At 43.9% G+C, this 22,637-nt stretch overlaps 1 protein-coding gene across 1 annotated transcript in view; it reads left to right on the top strand.

Moving 5' to 3' along the window:
- The first annotated feature begins 15,179 nt into the window (after nt 1-15,179).
- The window catches only part of LOC129841404 (V-set and transmembrane domain-containing protein 2-like protein), an 84,296-nt gene continuing 76,838 nt past the window's right edge, over nt 15,180-22,637 (top strand). The window contains exon 1 of the mRNA XM_055909668.1: nt 15,180-15,540. Within this exon, the coding sequence (XP_055765643.1) occupies nt 15,423-15,540 (118 nt within the window). The 5' untranslated portion in view covers nt 15,180-15,422. The remainder of the gene's footprint in view (nt 15,541-22,637) is intronic.

A 22,637-nucleotide genomic window follows, 5' to 3' on the forward strand; every position in this document is an offset into this window, starting at 1 on the left:
TTCTCTCTACTATTATTCTGACATTTCACGTTCTTAAAATAAAGTAGTGATCCTAACCAACCTAAGACAGGGAATTTTTACTCTGATTAAATGTCAGAAATTGTGAAAAACTGAGTTTTTAAATGTATTTGGCTAAGGTGTATGTAAACTTCCAACTTCAACTGCAGATGAAAACTCTCTCGGTAGGTAGTGTGGTCTGCAGAAACTCTGCCTCAGGCGAGCAATAGCTCGATACTTCCTTAGATATCGTGCACCAGCTGCTGTTTACAAAAATACGTATACCGCTGCCCCTTGTCTTACCAGACGTTGCTGTTCATACAACTCTCCTTCCGTGGCCTCCAACTGCTCTTAAATACAAGTAAAACTAAATGAATGCTATTCAACTGATCGCTGCCTGCACCTGCCTGCCTGTCCAGAATCACTACTCTGGACGGTTCTGACTTAGAATATGTGGACAACTTCAAATACCTAGGTGTCTGGTTAGACTGTAAACTCTCCATCCAGACTCACATCAAACATCTCCAATCCAAAGTTAAATCTAGAATTGGCTTCCAATTTCGCAACAAAGACCATCCTACCGATCCTCGACTTCGGCGATGTCATTTACAAAATAGCCTCCAATACCCTACTCAATAAATTGGATGCAGTCTATCACAGTGCCATCCATTTTGTCACCAAAGCCCCATATACTACGCACCACTATGACCTGTACACTCTCGTTGGCTGGCCCTCGCTTCATACTCGTCGCCAAACCCACTGGCTCCAGGTCATCTACAAGACCCTGCTAGGTAAAGTCCCCCCTTATCTCAGCTCGCTGGTCACCATAGCAGCACCCACCTGTAGCACGCGCTCCAGCAGGTATATCTCTCTGGTCACCCCCAAAACCAATTCCTCCTTTGGCCGCCTCTACTTCCAGTTATCTGCTGCCAATGACAGGAATGAACTACAAAAATCTCTGAAACTGGAAACACTTATCTCCCTCACTAGCTTTAAGCACCATCTGTCAGAGCAGCTCACAGATTCATGCACCTGTACATAGCCCATCTATTATTTAGCCCAAACAACTACCCTCTTCCCCTACTGTATTTATTTATTTATTTTGCTCCTTTGCACCACATTATTTCTCTTTCTACTTTGCACATCCTTCCACAGCAAATCTACCTTTACAGTGTGTTACTTGCTATATTGTATTTACTTCGCCACCATGGCCTTTACCTCCCTTATCTCACCTCATTGCTCACATTGTATATAGACTTATTTTTCTACTGTATTATTGACTGTATGTTTGTTTTACTCCATGTGTAACTCTGTGTTGTTGTATGTATCGAACTGCTTTGCTTTATCTTGGCCAGGTCGCAATTGTAAATGAGAACTTGTTCTCAACTTGCCTACCTGGTTAAATAAAGGTGAAATCAAAATAAATAAATAAATGTATGTGTAATGAATGACCAAAGGTGTCTGACTTTATAGTAAGTACAGTGTCATGCGATAGAGTCTTTATGGATGTGTTATTAATGACTGAAGGTGTCTCACTTCAAACAAAGTCTCTGCTAAATGCTCTGCTAAATTATGAACGATTCCATAATCCACTGGTTACTGTAGGGTGTGAGAGATATTTAGATGTGTTGATGGACCTGCAAAGCTTGCGTTTGTGTGTGTGTGTGTGGGGGGGGGGGGCGGGGGGGGGGGGGGGTTGTCAGAGCCAAGATGATTTGGAGTACTCCTACGTGAGACTGCCGAGCCACCAGGTAATCCTCTTCCATTCCCATGCTGGAGACCAGGGATTAATTACAACCTGTTACAATAGTGCCAACATTTTGTGGCTGATCTTTCAGCAGGGGAGTGGGTGAATGTGTCAAAGACCTGACTGGGCCCAGAACCGCATGGTATGGATTGTTATATTGTTGTGTGGGTGTTTGTGTACTGGGGAACATGTACCTTGGTTACAGAAGAAAGCCACTTTCAATGTCCTTATGTTGGAGGCTTTCATCAAGGTAACATGACTTTAGAGCGTGTGTGATCCTGCAGCACAACATGTCACCTTTCATAAAGCACATGTTTATGTCATATTCGACATAGTAGGTTATGTCACATTTGACATTGGTGATTATGTGACACACTTATGCCACATTTATGAACACTTTATAAAGCCTGACATACGGTTATAGATTTGTGACACATTTATGAGACTTCAAAAGGGTGCGTCATCGATCACCGAGTCATATAGAGTCGATATCAGCGCCTCCGCTGAAATCTAATTAGCGTAATAACAAAATCCCTATCAAAATCCATCTGTTTAAGCTAGAGATTCCTGTTTTTTTGCCCCCGGATCCGCCAATGTAGACCTTCCTCACCTGCGGTAAAAGGTGGCAGAGTTACAGCTGTGTTTATCAGACCAGAAGACTTCTCGAAAATTGGTCTTCTCACAAAAACGTCTGTAGCGTCAGTATGGTTTGGCCTAAAAACTAATGAACCCTCTATGGAAAGATGAGACTCTGACGAACACGATGGTGTTCTCCGTTTTGTTACGACCCCCACAAGCGTCAGGGGACTCATCTGAAGTTGGTACCGCCAATCTGACAACTTCTGTCTGTAGCGTCCGAACCGTTTGGGCTACACACTAAATGACCCCACCATCGAAGGTGAGACTCACAAACACGTACACTACCGTTCAAAAGTTTGGGGTCACTTAGAAATGTATTGTTTTTGAAAGAAAAGCATATTTTTGGTCCGTTAAAAAAAACATCAAATTGATCAGAAATATAGTGTAGACATTGTTGATGTTGTAAATGAGTATTGTAGCCGGAAACGGCATCTTTTTTATGGAATATCTACATAGGCGTACAGATGCCCATTATCAGCAACCAGCAAACACCAGTCTCAAGGTCAACAGTGAAGAGACGACTCCGGGATGCTGGCCTTCTTGGCAGAGTTGCAAAGAAAAAGCCAAATCTCAGACTGGCCAATTAAAATAAAAGATTAAGATGGGCAAAAGAACACAGACACTGGACAGAGGAACTCTGCCGAGAAGGCCAGAATCCCGCCCCTTCATTGTTGACCTTGAGACTGGTGTTTTGCAAGTACTATTTAATGAAGCTGCCAGTTGAGGACTTGTGAAGGACCTGCTTCTCAGACTAGACACTCTAATGTACTTGTCCTCTTGCTCAGTTGTGCACTGGGACCTCCCACTCCTCTTTCTATTCTGGTTAGAGACAATTTTTGCTGTTCTGTGAAGGGAGTAGTACACAGCATTGTACGAGATCTTCAGTTTCTTGGATTTTCACGCATGGAATAGCCTTCATTTCTCAGAACAATGATAGACTGATGAGTTTCAGAAGAAAGGTATTTGTTTCTGTCCATTTTGAACCTGTAATCGAACCCACAAATGCTGATGCTCCAGATACTCAACTAGTCTAAAGAAGGCCAGTTTTATTGCTTCTTTAATCAGAACAACAGTTTTCAGCTGTGCTAAGATAATTGAAAACGCGTTTTCTATTGACCAATTAGCCTTTTAAAATGATAAACTTGGATTAGCAAACACAACGTGCCATTGGAACACAGGAGTGATGGTTGCTGATAATAGGCCTCTTTACGCCTAATTTTAAATCTGCTGTTTCCATCTACAATAATCATTTACAAGATGTCAACAATGTCTACACTTAATTTCTGATCAATTTCATGTTATTTTAATGGACAAAAAATGTGCTTTTCTTTCAAAAACAAGGAAATATCTAAGTGACCCCAAGCTTTTGAACGGTAGTGTACATGTCAGTTGTTTTGCACTAGGATGCCCAAAAGCCTGACAAGACTCATCTGAAGATAGCCCAGTACCAGTTCAAAAAAATAAAAGGAAGTATACACTGAGTGTATAAAACATTAGGATCCTTCCTAATATTGAGTTACAGACCCTTTTGCCTTCAGAACAGCCTCAATTCGTCTGGGCATGGACTGGCCCATGTTGACTCCAATGCTTTCCACAGTTGTGTCAAGTTTGCTGGATGTCCTTTGGGTGGTGGACCATTCTTGATACACACAGGAAACTTGTCACGATCGTGTGGTGGATTGACGGACCAAAACGCAGCTTTAGGAAAATAAGCCATCTTCTTTTATTTTAAAGACGACGAAAAATAAACACGAAACACTTAATACAAACTAACAAAACAACAAACGATCGTGAAGCTAATAAACGATGTGCACACACTGGTTACAAACGTATCACATAGACAACTACTCACATCTGAACTCAACACAAACCCATATACTACACCCATTAACCCCTTTACCATAGAAACACCCAAAACCAACAAAACACAAACATTCCCCATGTCACACCCTGACCTAACTAAAATAATAAAGAAAACAAAGAATACTAAGGCCAGGGCGTGACATAACCCCCCCCCCTTAAGGTGCGACCTCCGGGCGCACCATTACACAGTCTAGGGGAGGGTCTGGGTGGGCTTCCATCCACGGTGGCGGCTCCGGCTCTGGTTGTGGTCCCCACGTCACCACAGTCCCTAACCACCTCCTTAGCTTCCTCCAAATGACCCCCCTCCACATTAACCCCATTGCATTAAGGGGCAGTTCCGGACTAAGGGGCAGCTCCGGACTAAGGGGCAGCTCCGGACTAAGGGGCAGTACCAGGGTAAGGGGCAGTACCAGGGTCAGGGGCAGTACCAGGGTAAGGGGCAGTACCAGGGTAAGGGACAGCACCAGGATAAGGGGCAGCACCAGGATAAGGGGCAGCACCAGGGTAAGGGGCAGCTCCGGACTGAGGAATGGCAGCTCTGGACTGAGGAATGGCAGCTCCGGACTGAGGGACTGCAGCTCCGGACTGAGGGACGGCCCATGGCTGGCTGACAGATCTGGCTGCTCATGGCTGGCTAACGGATCTGGCTGCTCATGGCTGGCTAACGGATCTGGCTGCTCATGGCTGGCTAACGGATCTGGCTGCTCATGGCTGGCTGACGGATCTGGCTGCTCATGGCTGGCTGACGGATCTGGCTGCTCATGGCTGGCTGACGGATCTGGCTGCTCATGGCTAGCTGACGGATCTGGCTGCTCATGGCTAGCTGACGGATCTGGCTGCTCATGGCTAGCTGACGGATCTGGCTGCTCATGGCTAGCTGACGGATCTGGCTGCTCATGGCTGGCTGACGGATCTGGCTGCTCATGGCTGGCTGACGGATCTGGCTGCTCATGGCTGGCTGACGGATCTGGCTGCTCATGGCTGGCTGACGGATCTGGCTGCTCATGGCTGGCTGACGGATCTGGCTGCTCATGGCTGGCTGACTGATCTGGCTGCTCCTGTCTGATTGGCGGCTCTGGCAGATCCTGTCTGGTTGGCGGCTCTGGCAGATCCTGTCTGGTTGGCGGCTCTGGCAGATCCTGTCTGACGGACGGCTCTAGCGGCTCCTGTCTGGCTGGCGGCTCTAGCGGCTCCTGTCTGGCGGACGGCTCAGTGGGCTCATGGCAGACGGGCGGCTTTGCAGGCTCATGGCAGACGGGCGGCTTTGCAGGCTCATGGCACACGGATGGCTCAGATGGCGCTGGGGAGACGGATGGCTCAGATGGCGCTGGGGAGACGGATGGCTCAGATGGCGCTTGGCAGACGGGCAGTTCAGTCATCGCTGTGCAGACGGCAGACTCCTGCCGGCTGAGGCGCACTGTAGGCCTGGTGTGTGGTGCCGGGACTGGTAGCACCGGGCTGGGGACACGCATCTCAGGGCTAGTGCGGGGAGCAGCAACAGGACGCACAGGACTCTGGGGACACACAGGAGGCTTGGTGCGTGGTTTAGACACTGGTGGTAAAGGGCTGGAGACACGCACCATATAGCTAGTGCGTGGAGGAGGCACTGGTGGTACTGGGTTGGGGCGGGGAGGTGGCGCCGGAAATACCGGACCGTGCAGGCGTACTGGCTCCCTTGAGCGCCGAGCCTGCCCAACCTTACCTGGTTGTATGCTCCCCGTCGCCTGACCAGTGCGGGGAGGTGGAATAACCCGCACCGGCCTATGTAGGCGAACCGGGGACACCATGCGTAAGGCTGGTGCCATGTACGCCGGCCCGAGGAGACGCACTGGTGACCAGATGCGTTGGGCCGGCTTCATGACATACGGCTCAACGCTCAGTCTAGCCCGGCCGATACGTGGAGCTGAAATGTACCGAACCGGGCTATGCACGCGTACAGGAGACACCGTGCGCTCTACTGCGTAACACGATGTCTGCCCGTACTCTCGCTCTCCACGGTAAGTACAGGGAGTAGGCGCAGGTTTCCTACCTGACTTCGCCACACTCCCTTTAAGGCCCCCCCCAAGAAATTTTTGGGTTGTACTCACGGGCTTCCAGCCTTGTCTCCGTGCTGCCTCCTCATATCGCCTCCTCTCGGCTTTAGCTGCCTCCAGCTCTTCACGAGGAAGGCGATATTCTCCCGGTTGTGCCCACGGCCCCTTACCATCCAGTATCTCCTCCCATGTCCACGAATCCTGTGTAGGTGGGTCCTGTTGCCGCTTTCCATGCCGCTTGGTCCTGTATTGGTGAGTCGTTCTGTCACGATCGTGTGGTGGATTGACGGACCAAAACGCAGCTTTAGGAAAATAAGCCATCTTCTTTTATTTTAAAGACGACGAAAAATAAACACGAAACACTTAATACAAACTAACAAAACAACAAACGATCGTGAAGCTAATAAACGATGTGCACACACTGGTTACAAACGTATCACATAGACAACTACTCACATCTGAACTCAACACAAACCCATATACTACACCCAATAACCCCTTTACCATAGAAACACCCAAAACCAACAAAACACAAACATTCCCCATGTCACACCCTGACCTAACTAAAATAATAAAGAAAACAAAGAATACTAAGGCCAGGGCGTGACAAAACTGTTGAGTGTGAAAAACCCAACAGCGTTGCAGTTCTCGACACCCTCAAACCGGTGCGCCTGGCACCTTCTACCATACCCCTTTCAGAGGCACTTAAATATTTTGTCTTGCCCATTCACCCTCTGACACATATCTCAATAGTATCAAGGCTTCATTTTTTTTTTTTTTACTGCACCTAATGTCTCATCCCCTTCATCTACACCAGCGTTTCCCAAACTCGGTCTCCGGGACCCCAAGGGGTGCACGTTTTGGTTTTTCCCTAGCCCTACACAGCTGATTCAAATAATCAAACTAATCAAAAAGCTTTGATCATTTGAATCAGCTGTATAGTGTTAGGGCAAAAAATCTAAACCTGCACCACTTGCGGTCCCGAAGACTGAGTTTGGGAAACGCTGATTTTCACTGATTGGATTTCACTGATTGGAAGTGACATCAATAAGGGATCATAGCTTCACCTGGATTCACCTGGTCATGTTTTGTACACTCAGTGAATATGGAAGTAATTTAGTGCCAGAAGAAATTGGTTAATATGGGTAAAATGTCTCAGATATACGACTGACACTTCCAAACATTTTACCGTTCGGTATTTTTTTTTACTGTATGTTTTGCCATGTATGAAAATGTTATTCAATGCGTTTCTATGGGCTAATAGAAATAAGGCCAAATTCAATGTTTTATCAAATAATTTGAAAAAACTTTTTTATGTACTTACAGGGGTACTCAAATTCAAAATGAAATATCTAAATTATCCTTGACATAACCTTCTTAAAACAATTCCATATGTTAGCTTAGTAGAAACCCAGCCCCAGGCCGTTAGACCTTAGGGGGTTGGTTGTACATTAAGTGCAGTAATCAGGCACAGCAGTGTAGGAACAACTCCAGTTACCACCATAATGCACATACTGTATCAGTGCATTTGTCTCTTGCTTGTCAAATGCAAGTCTCGTAAGATTCTGTGACTGTTGAGAGCTATACGCCATCCATCCAACTGCCAAATGCATAGGGATACACTGCTCAAGGGATGATCTGTGGCAAGGCTTCAATGGGGCCGAAAGTGTTTACGATCATTCATATATGGACAAACAAGATCATACAGGTCTCCCCAATGCAGTTGATGTGATGGAATGCCCATTGTGATGAATAATGTTCCCCAAACCGCCAGAAACATCATGCCGGATGCATGTCATGTGTGGCCCATTCATCACAACCAGTGGCCTCTTTTCATAGCCATATCCATATTAATGTCATGTCTCTGTCAAGCCATATTAACCCTTGGGAGGAATGCTAAAGTCAGTTCATGTTCAGAAACTCCAGCTGTTGGGTGGCTAGTTGACATCTCCGCTCTCCGAGGCAGCGAGTTGAAATTGCTCTGGAAATGAACAGCGAAAGATCTACTGGAGCAGGAAGTTATAGTCAGTGAACCAGCAAACGGCGGCGAAGTTTCACCATCATATCATTTTTCCTGAACGGTCAGCCCGATGACAGGTGGAGACACAGGAAGGGGCTGACTGGGGTGTGAAAAAAAAACATGTATTCCTTCTGTTGAAAACTTGTGTGAAAATACAACGTTATTTAGAGGTCATTTTGGCAAATGCAACACTGTAGCCAGGACTGCAATGCAGCAGTAGACACAGCCTATATGGTCTGTCAGCTGGACGGCCCTACAATACAAAATACATTGTTTGTTTAGCATGTAGTTGTAATTGGTTATAGAATTATATCGCTACAACTGACATGTTATGGTGAATACAGAGTAATGAATACCGATTTAGTCTTACAAGTGCTGTTTTAGTGCTATCAAAACAATGTACTGCCACTTTCTTTGTATTGCAAGTCATACTTCCCTCCCAGGTTCCAAAATAGAAAACCAGGCCTCCACACATTTACATCTGTTTCTGTTCCATTATGCTTTTTCAGTCTCTCACTGACCCGAGAGAAACTCTCCTCAAAGCATAATCCCTGCACATCCTTACTGTGCAAAGTTACATTTCCCACTCCCTACATTTGACTCACAAAATAGTCTCAGTTTTGGGGGGAATACCCATGTCATTTACAGTAACTTCAGAAAGTATTTATACCCTTTGACATTTTGTTGCGTTACAGTCTGAATTCAAAATGTATTATATATATATATTTCACCCATCTACACACAATACCCTATAATGACAAAGTGAAAACATGTTTTCAGAATTTTTTACAAATGTATTGAAAATGAGTACAGAAATAATTTACAAAAGTATTCACACCGCTGAGTCAATACATGTTAGAATCACCTTTGGCAGTGAATACAGCTGTGAGTCTTTCTGGGCTCTAAGAGCGTTGCACACCTGGATTGTACAATATTTGCCCATTATTATTTTCAAAATTCTTTAAGCTCTGCAAATTTGTTGATCATTGGTAGACAACCATTTTTAAGTCTTGCCATAGACTTCAAGCAGATTTAAGTCAAAACTGTAACTCGGCCACTCTGGGAACATTCACTGTCTTTTTGGTAAGAAACTCCCGTGTAGATTTGCCTTTGTGTTTTAGGTTGGTGTCCTGGTGAAAAGCAGACCAGGCTTTCCTGCTTAGCTACATTCCATATCTTTTTCATCCTGAAAATAAGTGCCCTTCTTTGGAAGGCATTGGAAAACCTCCCTGGTCTTTGAGGTTGAATCTGTGTTTGAAATTCACTGCCTGACTGAGGGACCTTACAGATAATTGTATGTGTGGGGTACAGATATGTAGTCATTCAAAGGGATTGAAGACTTATTGACTCAAGACATTTCAGCTCTTCATTTTAAATGAATTTGTCAAAATTTCAAAAAGCATAATTACACTTAGACATTATGGGGTATTGTGTGTAGGCCAGTGACAAAAAAATATAAATGCAATACATTTTAAATTCAGACTATAACACAACAAAATGTGAAAATAGTCAAGGGGTGTAAATAATGTACTTTCTGAAGCCACTGTACATGCTAAAGCGCTTTAGCCATTGGAGAAAGTGAAGCCCAGGGAATTAAACGCCTCCGGATCTAAATCCCTGCTGATCTTATAAAGGATAGCAGCGGCTTCCCGAAACAGCCTCATAACACTGGCAACAATTGAGCACGCAAACAGCTTCACCCACATTAAGCCATTACCGCTTGCAGTAAAGCTCCGGATATTTGGTTTCTCCAAAGCTCGGAGCATGGTTTAATATTCATAAAGGTGTCGAGGTCTCTGGTCACATGGGAGCTAATACATATTTTGTTCTACCGGCATTAAAATGGTGGATGAGGTAAACAACAGTGGTGAAAAAAGTAACTACACAGGAGAGAAGCCATTTTCAAGACAAACTACACATTCCTTTGCCTTTTTGGAATATCAGCAGATGTAACAGAACTTCAAAGCCATCAGAAATCCATCAGAAAATGCTTACAAGTTCCATTACTTAGCAGAAAGTCTAACATATAGCCAGACACATTTATGCCTACACATACTGACAACCTGTCTTTGAGAAAGTCAATTATTGATTCCATCATGAACAATGCCTACAATCATATTTCTTTCATGACAGAGTACAAGTAGAAGAAGTATGCATGGTTGAGAGAACTCAAGAGAATAGCCATTGTGTTCTACCTGTTGATGGTGCACTGGCCTTCAAAGTAAATTAGCCTCATAAATGTATAATATTGTATTCAAATGCAGCAGTTAAACAGTCAACCTATAGTAATGTGTCAGAAACTCAATACATTCTGAGTTTAAAGACCATGGAAAAGCCACAGCTTTGACATTCTTCCAGTTCTACACACACACGAACACATACCTTCCACATCTCTGGATGGGCTGTCTAAAGCATTTAGTGCTGGGGAGGTGTGGAGCTCAGGGCTGCCAGGCGGGTGTTGTGTCCTTCTCAGTGCCTCATGTCTGCATACATCAGTTTCACTTCCCCCACAGCTCCCCCGGCTGCAGCCTGGACATGACACTTCCAGGGAGAGAGCAGAGAGGAGTGGAGCTCCTGGAGAGAAGAAAAAAAGACATGGACCTGACAGAAAGTCAAAATGAGAGAGTTTCTGCAAGACCCTAAAGGTTAACTGCTTTCAAGTCCTTGACAGGATTTCTGACTTCTCTTCAAAGGGGATGTTGAAATCCTACTGTATGTCTTCTTGAGAGAAACAAACATTTCCAGGTTTGATATAACATAGAGTGCTGTATGTTAATTAAATGCTCAAATAGATGATATTCAAACTGAAAAATGTATATCATGTACTCAGATAAAGGTAAATATAGAATATACACTGAGTACACAAAATGTTAGGAACACCTTCTCTTTCCATGACATAGAATGACCAGGTGAATCCAGGTGAAAGCCAATATCCCTTGTTGATGTCTCTTGTTTAATCCACTTCAATCAGTGTAGATGAAGGGGAGGGGACAGTTTAAAGAAGGATTTGTAAGTCTTGAGACAATTAAGACATGGATGATGTACTTGTGCCATTCAGAGGGTTAATGGGCAAGACAACATTTTTAAGTGCCTTTGAACGTGGTATGGTAGAAGGTGCCAGGCGCACCGGTTTGCGTGTGTCAAGAACTGTAACGCTGTTGGGTTTTTCACGCTCAACAGTTTCCTGTGTGTATCAAGAATGGTCCACCCCCAAAACGACATCCAGCCAACTTGACACAACTGTGGTAAGCATTGGAGTCAACATGGGCCAGCATCCCTGTGGAACACCTGTAGACACCTTGTAGAGTCCATGCCCAGACGAATTGAGGCTGTTCTGAAGGAAAAGGGGTCTGCAACTCAATATTAGGAAGGTTCCTAATGTTTTGTACACTCAGTGTAAATTAAACCACTTCATTCTCATTGACAGGAATATTTTCATATTGCTCTCTGAAGTTCAACCTCATATGAAATCGGAAGTTCAAAAAATGAAATTGGATGGGAAAAATTATGAATAATCTTAATCTGCAAATAATACTACAGACTCATAACTGCATAATTGTCAATGTTCCTAGCAGTTTGTCACCGACATTGAACATTGTACCACAGATGGAGTTTTGTCAACAGGATAAATAGTCCTCCTTAGTGTTAATGGTAATTAATAGCCACCCATTGCCTTGATGAGAGCTTTGCAAACTCTTGGCATTATCTCAACAAGCTTTATGAGGTAGTCACCTGGAATGCATTTCAATTAACAGGTGTGCCTTGTTAAAAGTTAATTTGTGGAATTTATTTCCTTCTTTATGCGTTTGAGCTAATCAATTGTGTTGCGACAAGGTAGGGGTGGTATACAGAAGATAGCCCTATTTAGTAAAAGACCAAGTCCATATTATGGCAAGAACAGCTCAAATAAGCAAAGAGAAACAACAGTCCATCATTACTTTAAGACATGAAGGTCAGTCAATGCGGAAAATGTCAAGAACTTTGAAAGTTTCTTTAAGTGCAGTCGCAAAAACCATCAAGCGCTATGATGAAACTGGCTCACACGAGGACCGCTACAGGAAAGGAAGACCCAGAGTTACCTCTGCTGCAGAACATGCGTTCAGTAGAGTTGCCAGCCTCAGAAATTGCAGCCCAAATAATCACTTCACAGAGTTCAAGGAACAGACTGCCGATGCAGGCCTTCATGGTTGAATTGCTGCAAATAAACCACTAATAAAGGACACCAATAATAAGAAGAGACTTGCTTGGGCGAAGAAACACAAGAAATGGACATTAGATCAATGGACATCTGTCCTTTGGTCTGATGAGTCCAAATTTGATATTTTTGGTTCCAACCGCTGTGTCTTTGTGAGACACATAGTAGGTGAACGGATGATCCCCACATGTGTGGTTCCCACCGTGAAGCCTGGAGGAGGAGGTGTGATGGTGTGGGGGTGCTTTGCTGGTGACACTGTCAGTTAATTCAAGGCACACTTAACCAGCATGGCTACCACAGTGTTCTGCAGTGATACGGCATCACATCTGGTTTGCGCTTAGTGGAACTATCATTGGTTTTTCAACATGACAATGACCCAACACATCTCCAGGCTGTGTAAGGGCTATTTTAACAAGAAGGAGAGTGATGGAGTGCTGTATCAGATAACCTGGCTTCCACAATCACCCAACCTCAACCCAATTGAGATTGTTTGGGATGAGTTGGACCGCAGAGTGAAGGAAAAGCAGCCAACAAGTGCTCATATATGGGAACTCCTTCAAGACTGTTGGAAAAGCATTCCTCAGGAAGCTGGTTGAGAGAATGCCAAGTGTGTGCAAAGCTGTCATAAAGGGTGGCTACTTTGAAGAATCTCAAATATGAAATATATTATACAATATACATTTAGATTTGTATAACACTTTTTTGGGTTACTACATGATTCCATATGTCTCATTTCATGGATTTGATGTCTTTACTATTATTCTACTTTGTAGAAAATAGTAAAAAAGTACAGTAGGTGTGTCCAAACTTCGACTGGTACTGTACTTCTTAGAAACATATAGAGCTAAATAGGTTTAATGTCTTGTTAAGGCCTACTAGCAGGTCGGTATGTTTAGTTTGTTGAATTGTTAACAAGAGAATGCGGATTCCTCGAGATACATTATCAATACATGTATTATGGCATCCAAGCCTTGGTAAAGTATGTCAACTAGACTGGTAAGACAGCACATTTTCTGTTTTTGTGCCTGCCTACTGAACACAACCCTGTTGACAATTGAAATGCCTTTAAGTAGATCTCCTCAATTAATTAGTATACTGAAACGGGACAAAGATCAAGGAAAATCTATCTTTGCAATGTGCTGTAAAGCTTTCACAGATAGCACAGGTTGTGAGAGATGGAATGAAGAGGGTAGGCCACTGTGAGGAGACTTTATGTTAACCAAGCCACTGTTGTTTATGTGAGAGTTGGGACATTCAATGAATTCCAATTGTAAGGACACTTGAAGCTCAATCGTGTGTTGTGTGTGACTGTAACCAGAGAATCAGAATCAGTAGGAATTATGTTTGCTTGAACAGCTGTACAGTAAGCAGCAAAAACTTGCCTTTTCTACAAGAGAAAGGATTGATTTGTCTCTATGTAGCCCGTACCCCCTTATTGTTCTCTTTCGCCTGACCTTCGGCTAGCAAGGTATGTTGTCCTTGGCTCCGAAATTGTTCAATAAAAAAACGTGGCAATGTTACACAATGTGCTGTTATGCAACCATACGTTTGTTACAATGTGGACAATATAAAGATGTATGTTAACAAGTTTCATCAAGCTCGCTAACTAGGGTACCTATTGTAACTTGTGAGTATTCGGGACAGTGTTTGAGTGAGTGTCCATGTGCTTGCGCAGGTGCCTGAGAGCTGTGACTGCGCCAAGGGCTAAAATATTGTGTGTTGTCTCTTCGTGTGCAGGGCAAATAAAAAGAATCCAACCGGCAGACCTGCAGTTGTGGCAGTGTCCTAATTAAAAGTACACAACGCAGAAGGAACCACTCTACATCTATATGTGGGCAGAACCCTTATTAACTTGTACAGAAGCTAGTGTTGCCAAACGTAGCTCATTCAGTAGGACGAACGAGGCTCACGTTTTTTTAAAATTAATGCCCTGTGTAGGTGTTCAACTACACTATGTGTTCAACCACACGTGTCCCTTAATTAAGAGTCTGCGAGCTCACTGCATGCCAATACGAGCCCCATAGGAGGAAATGTACGGTTCGGCTAACAGCTGTAGTAGCGCTGAGTCCTAGGTTAATAACGCTATAATGCCCTGTGTTAGATGGGATGACAGCAGGTTAGTTGATGTGTTCCTCTAGTGGTTTGGAAAAGGACAGTCTCGCATAAAGTAACATTTCTATGGGATCAATCTGTTTGCAGTAGGCTGAGAATCATATGTCTAACCCAATATCAGATTTGATCAAATATACCAAATATATGCATTATATTATAGTGGAATGATTTTGAGATGCTTTTTTCCCCGATGATTTGGGGAGATTTGAATGTCGTGGTCTTTCTTGAATAAACTGATGAATAGATAGATTGCTTTGCATTGCTAGGTATATGGAATGCAATACAGGCCAACTGCAATTGTAAACGTTGCCTATGCCCAGAAAAATACACATTAGGCTACCTTTTTGAGTTGCCTATATAGTAAGTAAAAAAACATTTGTAAAGAAGTAAGACTAACAGTACAGAAGCATTGACTATTGAACATATATTTTTTAAATGAGTATTCAGAATAAAGGATGTTAAAACTTCAGATCCCCGAATGTAACTTGTTATAAAAGTTAATAACAGTAGGCCTATAATTTTTCTAGATCCCTCCGCCTAATTTACTTTCTCTGCAAGCCACTGCACTTGCCCCTATGTATTTCTCCGTCCGCCTCTACTGGAGGTGCTTGCTTGCCGAAATACAGGAAACCAGTGGTGATAATATCCCGAAAGACGAATAGGTAACACCTCGCGCGTCATAGCGCAATTTCTGTCCGGTGCTATTTTGTATTTCCGAGGGTGCTGTCATCCAGGAAGGATTTGGATACTATTTAGTGAGCGTGCTCCGCCTAATATGAGCTTTTCATCCACGACTTGAAACAAGAAACAAAAGCAATGGGAGCATTTGGATTGATAATATGGATTTTACATTGTATGGGACTCTATATTCAACTTAACGCCGCTTACAAACCGACTGTGCGAACCGAGGTGGACAATCATATATCTGGAAATGGTAGGTTTAATTCCGTCGGTAATTATGTAGCCAATTCATTATGTTGCATATTTAAAACAACTGATACATTGTGCCATGCACTCGCGACTATTCTGACTGGGTGGGGTTGACTGATGTCAAGATGGTGATGATAGTTGCGACTATTGTTTAGAGTATAAAGTTATTTGGGACACATTAATAGTGTCTTGTAAGCCCATGTGGGCCGGGCACCGGTAGCTAGGTGTATGACACTTAAATTAAATAAATCATTCAATCAGTAACATCTTTATGACAGAATATAATTTTTAATCAATTTGGCTCTTAAGACTTCCCTGGACTCTTTAGCGTGTATCTGTGAAGATTGCTTTGCTATTATAATACATTAATTATGTGTGATATTAATGAACGCAACAGTCCTTTATATGGCAAGTTGGAGTACTGAAAAGATGAATGAGTTCATGTCAACCCGGAACAACTGTTACATTAATCCAACAGTACAATACCATTTTATGACCTCAAAGACCATTTTGTGAGGGGCAGTTCCAACTTGATATCTGACACTGGTATATTCGGAGCAACTGTTTTGAGCAATTGCTGTTGGATTTCGTATATGGTATTTCCAGTTAGGTAGCAGTGCATCTTGGGCTAATTTACTGTCAGAATAATACAGACAAGAGGAAAATCAATGTGCATGTCCCAAAGCTATAAATCATCCATGTCATTTTAAGCTTGTAGGAGGATATATTTTCTTTTTCAACTTTTGCTTCGTTTGCGTGCTGTGAAATCAAGGGTGGCAGGGGTGTGCATTGTTGGCAGAGGTGGGATTTTAAGGGGAGGATTTTTGGAGGGAAGATGTAGATAGGTGGCAGGTGATTCAGACCCATATATGGCAGGTGTGAGGGCACTAGTCATGGTATGTTGAGGGTAAATTTATGACTTACTTATTAGGAAGTTACTATGGGAATAACTGGCGAAAAAGACCTCACATAGGAGCGCAGTGTGCAGAGTCTCATTTCACTTTCAAATAGATTTTTTTTGTAGCCAGCACCTGCTCAGAGACAATGGATGTGTGTAATCGTTCCCTGTTCGAAGGTCCTAAGGGAGACATCGGTAATGGATTGGACAGACAAAGCAATAGTTTAAAATCTGTATTAATCAATCAATCATGTTATCTACAAAAATGAGTTTTCAAAATGTTAATGAGCCCACACCCTGAAACCCTGGAGTTAGGTTGGGAGGAAACATGAATAAACCAATCTATCTTTAAAGATTTCTGGACTTTTTTTTAATGATTTCAGGATTTTTTTCAGATTTTCTTTCAGTTCCCCATTAGCTGTCGAAGAAGCAGCAGCTATTTATCCTGGGGTTGACACAAAACATAGAACATACAGAATACTAATGGACAAGAACAGCAATGACATGTTGATGCATTATTTTAACAGCAGTATCTTACCAGCAATGAGCGTGCTTGTACATTCTCAGATAAAATGTAGCTCAGTAGAAGCTTCCTAATTGGTGTGGCACTGCATTTTTGCCATATTACCTGTCACAAAGATGTTTCTACAGTATTTTGGATCTAACTGCAGGCTGCTATACAATTTAATTTGATCGTCTGCGATAAACACTTTATCATTGTGTCTCTCTATTCTGTCCCAGGAGCTCGCTCTCTCTCTCTCTCTCTCTCTCTCTCTCTCTCTCTCTCCTTAGCGCGTCAGCTTTAGCCAAATCAATATGAATGAGTGTAGCGTATACTGGCGCTGGATGAATTGACAATCTTGGACGGGTAGAAAAATCGATTACGCGCATCACTCCCAAAGGGAGTTAATTAAAATGGGGTTTAACTGCAATGTTCTCTCCCCAGTCTTACGTCTAACCAGCCACAAAAGAGAATGGCTCAGGTTCGGAATTTCATAAAAGGGGAAAGCTCATCAATTCAAAATAGTCTACTGTAGCGTAGCTATAACTCAGATCCTACTATCTTCATTAGCTGTTCTCTCTTTGGTGATCTGGAAAAAAATAGCCTTTTGTTTCACTCTTGGAGGTGACCGGCTTCTCAACCGAAAGGAGAGCTGCATCCCATTGAGGTTAAGTCGTACCTCAACGTCAACTAAACAAATTTGCTGATCGTGGACTACGGGAGACAGCAGAGAGAGCATGTACCCCGTCCACATCGACGGGGCCGCAGTGGAGACGGTCAAAAGCTTCAAGTTGCTCGGCGTGCACATCACTGACAACCTGAAATGGTCCTTTCACACAGACAGTGTGGTGAAAAAGCTGCAACAGCGCCTCTTCAATCTCAGGAGGCTACAGATGCACCATTGAGAGCATCCTTCCGGGCTCTATCACTGTACCATGTGGCTATTGGAACAAGTTGAGGAGACTAAACTGGTGGGTGTAACCCTAGATAGCAAGCTGTCATGGTCAAAATATATAGACTCAATGGTTGCTAAAATGGGAAGAGGTCTGTCCATGATAGGGTGTTGCTCTGTCTTCATGACATCTCAGTTGATCAGACAGGCTGACCAGTACCCTGCCATGAACCCTAGTTTTGTCGCAGCTGGGCCACTGCCCAGCTTTGTGTTCATGTGCAGCTAAGAAGGACATAGGTCAATTGCAGTTGGTCCAGAACAAAGCAGCACGTGTTGCACTTAGATGTATACAGAGGGAAAGTGTCCGTAACATGCGTGTCAGTCTCTCCTGGCTGAAAGTTGAGGAGAGATTGTCCGCATTACTGTTGGTCTTTGTGCAATGTATTGTTGTGTTGAAGGTACCGAACTGTCTGCGCAAGCAGTTGGCACACAGTTTAGACACTCTTCGGTACAACACAAGACATGCAACCAGAGGTCTCTTCACAGTCGTCAGGTCCAGAACAGAGGCTGGGAAACGCAAAGTATTAAATAGAGCAATGACATTGGCTAAAGCTCTCGGTAGCCGATGTGAACAAAACCTTTAAACAGGTCAACATTCACAAAGCCGCTGGGCCTTACGGATTACCAGTACGTGTACACAAAGCATGCGCGGACCAACTGTCAAGTATCTTCACTGACATTTTCAACCTCTCCCTGACCGAGTCTGTAATACCTACATGTTTCCAGCAGACCAACATAGTCCCTGTGCCCAAGAAAGCGAAGGTAACCTGCCTAAATGATTACAGCCCTGTGGCACTCATGTCAGTAGCCATGAAGTGCTTTGAAAGGCTGGTCACGGCTCACATCAACAGCATCCTCCCAGACACCCTAGACCCACTTCAATTTGCATACCGCCCCAACAGATCCACAGATGACACAATCTCAATCGCACTCCACACAACCCTTTCTCACCTGGACAAATGGAACACCTATGTGAGACTGCTGTTCACGGACTACAGCTCAGCGTTCAACACCATAGTGCCCACGAAGCTCAATACTAAGCTAAGGACTCTGGGACTAAAAACCTCCCTCTGCAACTGGATCCTGGACTTCCTGACAGGCCGCCCCCAGGTGGTAAGAGTAGGCAACAACACGTCTGCCATGCTGATCCTTAACACTGGAGCCCCACAGGGGTGTGTACTTAGTCCCCTCCTGTATTCCCTGTTCACCCACGACTGCGTGGCCAAACACGACTCCAACACCATGATTAAGTTTGCTGACGACACAACAGTGGTAGGCCTGATCACTGACAACGATGAGACGGCCTATAGGGAGGAGGTCAGAGAACTGGCTGTGTGGTGCCAGGACAACAACTTCTCCCTCAATATGATCAAGAAAATCGTGGTCTAAATCGTGGAAAATCGTGGTCCTGATCGTGGTCTACAGGCAAAGGCGGGCCGAACAGGCCCCCATTAACATTGACGGGGCTGTAGTAGAGCGGGTCGAGAGTATCAAGTTCCTTGGTGTCCACATCACCAACGAACTATCATGGTCCAAACATACCAAGACAGATGTGAAGAGGGCACGACAAAACCTTTTCCCCCTCAGGAGAATGAAAAGATTTGGCATGGGTCCCCAGATCCTCAAAAGGTTCTACAGCTGCACCATCGAGAGCATCCTGACCGGTTGCATCACTGCCTGGTATGGCAACTGCTTGGCATCTGACCACAAGGCGCTACAGAGGATAGTGCGAATGGCCCAGTACAGCTTCTAGCCCCCCCTCCTCCCCTTGTACACTGCTGCTACTCGCTGTTTGTTAGGTACCTATGCATAGTCACTAGCCTGTACCCCTGCACACTGACTCGCTACCGGTGCCCCTGGTATATAGCCTCGTTATTGTTTTTCTTATTGTGTTACTTTTTAGTATTACTTTTTATTTTATCCTAGTTGGTAAATATTTTCTTCTTCTTGAACTGCACCGTTGTTTAAGGGCTTGTAAGAAAGCATTTCACGGTAAAGTCTACACTTGTTGTATTCGGCAAATAAAGTTTGATTTGATTTGACTACATATAACTCTCTGCCACACCAGGTAACTCAAGCTAGAAATAAAAACAGTTTTAAAAAACAGGTAAAAGAACACCTGGCTACACAAACGGAACCGTGAAGAGACACAGCCATTTTATATATCTTGTATTGTAATTTGCATTGTACTATGTATTCAGTGGCGATTTTAGCATGTACATCTTGGTGGGGAAAGTGGGATGCATGCCAGCAAAGCCACTACACAGAAAAACATAGCTGATATGGCAGACTTACTTAAACAAATGTGGATTCTACTGACCTTGAGCCTTCTTGGATGGGCACTTCTAAAATAACTCTATGGCAGAACTCAAGGGGCAAACATTTTTGAGCTCTAACCTTAGAATTGGGAATGACAGAAAACCAATCAGGCTCAACTCTGTATTTTCTGCTTCCCCACCACCACAGAAAGCACTGAGCTAGGCTGCCTTACTCAAGAAATCAAAAAAGAGGCCATGTTTGTATACGGCTTTATTAACTCAATGAATGTTTTTTTATACATTGTTTGCAAGCTGATATGTGACATGTATTAATGCCAAAATAACACGCAAAACAGACAAGCCCCCCAATTAATAAAAAAAAATTTTTTATATATATTTATTTATTTATTTTTAACCTAAAAGTTACTTTATTTTTAACCTAAAAGGTGGGGCCCACCTGCCCTGAATGACGGGTCGCCACTGTATGTATTAGACCTAGATATTGGGTGTATGTTTTGATATGTAGGCTATGTGTGACGTTTTAGATGTATGTTGTTACGTCTGTCGTTGGAATGAGACCAAAGCGCAGTGTGGAAAGTGTTCATCGTATTTTATTTGAATGAACACCCAAAACAACAAAGGGAAAAAAACGAATGTAAAGTTCTGCAGGGCTATACAGCTACTGTGCAAAAACAACATCCCACAAACTAGGGTGGTAAAACAGGCTGCCTAGGTATGATTCCCAATCAGAGACAACGACAGACAGCTGCCTCTGATTGGGAACCATACCCGGCAAACAAAGAAATGGAAAACTAGAATGCCCACCCAAATCACACCCTGACCTAACCAAATAGAGAAATAAAAAGTCTCTCTAAGGTCAGGGCGTGACAGTACCCCACCCCCCAAAGGTGCGGACTCCGGCCGCAAAACCAGACTCTGAGGGAGGGTCCGGGTGGGCATCTAGCCTCGGTGACGGCTCCGGTCCTGATGCGTGGGACCGGTACAGGTGGCTTCGGGCTGATGACACGCACCTCAGGGCGAGTGCGGGGAGGAGGCATAGGACGTACTGGACTGTGGAGGCGCACTGGAGGTCTGGAGCGTAGAGCTGGCACAACCCGTCCTGGCTGGATGCTCACTTTAGCCCGGCAAGTGCGGGGCGCTGGCACAGGACGCACTGGGCTGTGAAGGCGCACTACAGACACGGTGTGTAGAACCACATAACATGGTGCCTGAACGGTGACACACACCCCAGGGTGAGTGCGCGGAGGCGACACAGGACGCACCGGACTGAGGAGGCGCACCGACGGCCAGATAAGTGAAACAGGTGCACATGACACCGGACTGGTGTCACGCTCCTCAGCACGCCCGCTCTGCAGCGCTCTCAATGCCAGCACCTCTCTCTGGAATCTTGTGTTAAGCTCCTCACTCGACTCCCTGACTGGCTCTGGTTCACCCCTCGGCTCCGCCGACCACTCTGTGTTCCCCCCCCCAAAAATGTTTTGGGACTGCCTCTCGGGCCTCCGTCGTGGTTGCGACTCCCGTGCTTAGCTCTATTCCATTTCTTTTCACGCTAAAGAACTCCCCAGTCTTTGCGAATGACAAGCATACCCATAACATGATGCAACTACCACCATGCTTGAAAATATGAAAAGTGGCACTCAGTGATGTGTTGTGTTGGATTTGCCCCAAACATAGAGTGCTTTGTATTTAGGTACATTTCTTTGTCACATTTTATTGCCTTAATGCAAACATAATGCATGTTTTGGAATAGTATTATACTATGCAGGCTTCCTTCTTTTTACTCTGTCATTTAGATTAGTATTAGTATTGTGAAGAAACTATGATGTTGTTGATCCATCCTCAGTTTTCTCCTATCTCTGTAAGTGTTTTAATGTCATCGTTGACCTCATGGTGAAATCCCTAAGCGCATTCCTTTCTCTCCGATTAGGAAGGACTCCCATGTCTTTGGGGGATTCTAAGCTGACATGGAATTGTTTTAAGATGGCCATACCATGGATCATTTAGCTATTTGATTTAGAATTTTAGGACCCCTTTAGGTATCCCCCCAAAATATTAAACAATTATTTGATAACATGTTGAATTTAGCCTTTACTACTATAGCCCATAGAAACGTATTGAATAACACATTCATAAATGGCAAAAAAGACAGTCCAAAAATAAATCATAAGTGTCGGTCCTATATCTAGGACATAAACTCAGCAAAAAAAGAAACGTCCTCTCACTGTCAACTGCGTTTATTTTCAGCAAACTTAACATGTGTAAATATTTGTATGAACACAACAAGATTCAACAACTGAGACTTAAACAAGTTCCACAGACATGTGACTAACGGAAATCACAAGTAACAGTCAGTATCTGGTGTGGCCACCAGCTGCATTAAGTAATGCAGTGCATCTCCTACTCATGGACTGCACCAGATTTGCCAGTTCTTGCTGTGAGATGTTACCTCACTCTTCCACCAAGGCAAGTT

The sequence above is a fragment of the Salvelinus fontinalis genome, chromosome 3, assembly GCF_029448725.1.
Source record: "Salvelinus fontinalis isolate EN_2023a chromosome 3, ASM2944872v1, whole genome shotgun sequence".
In the NCBI taxonomy this organism is placed as follows: Eukaryota; Metazoa; Chordata; class Actinopteri; order Salmoniformes; family Salmonidae; genus Salvelinus; species Salvelinus fontinalis.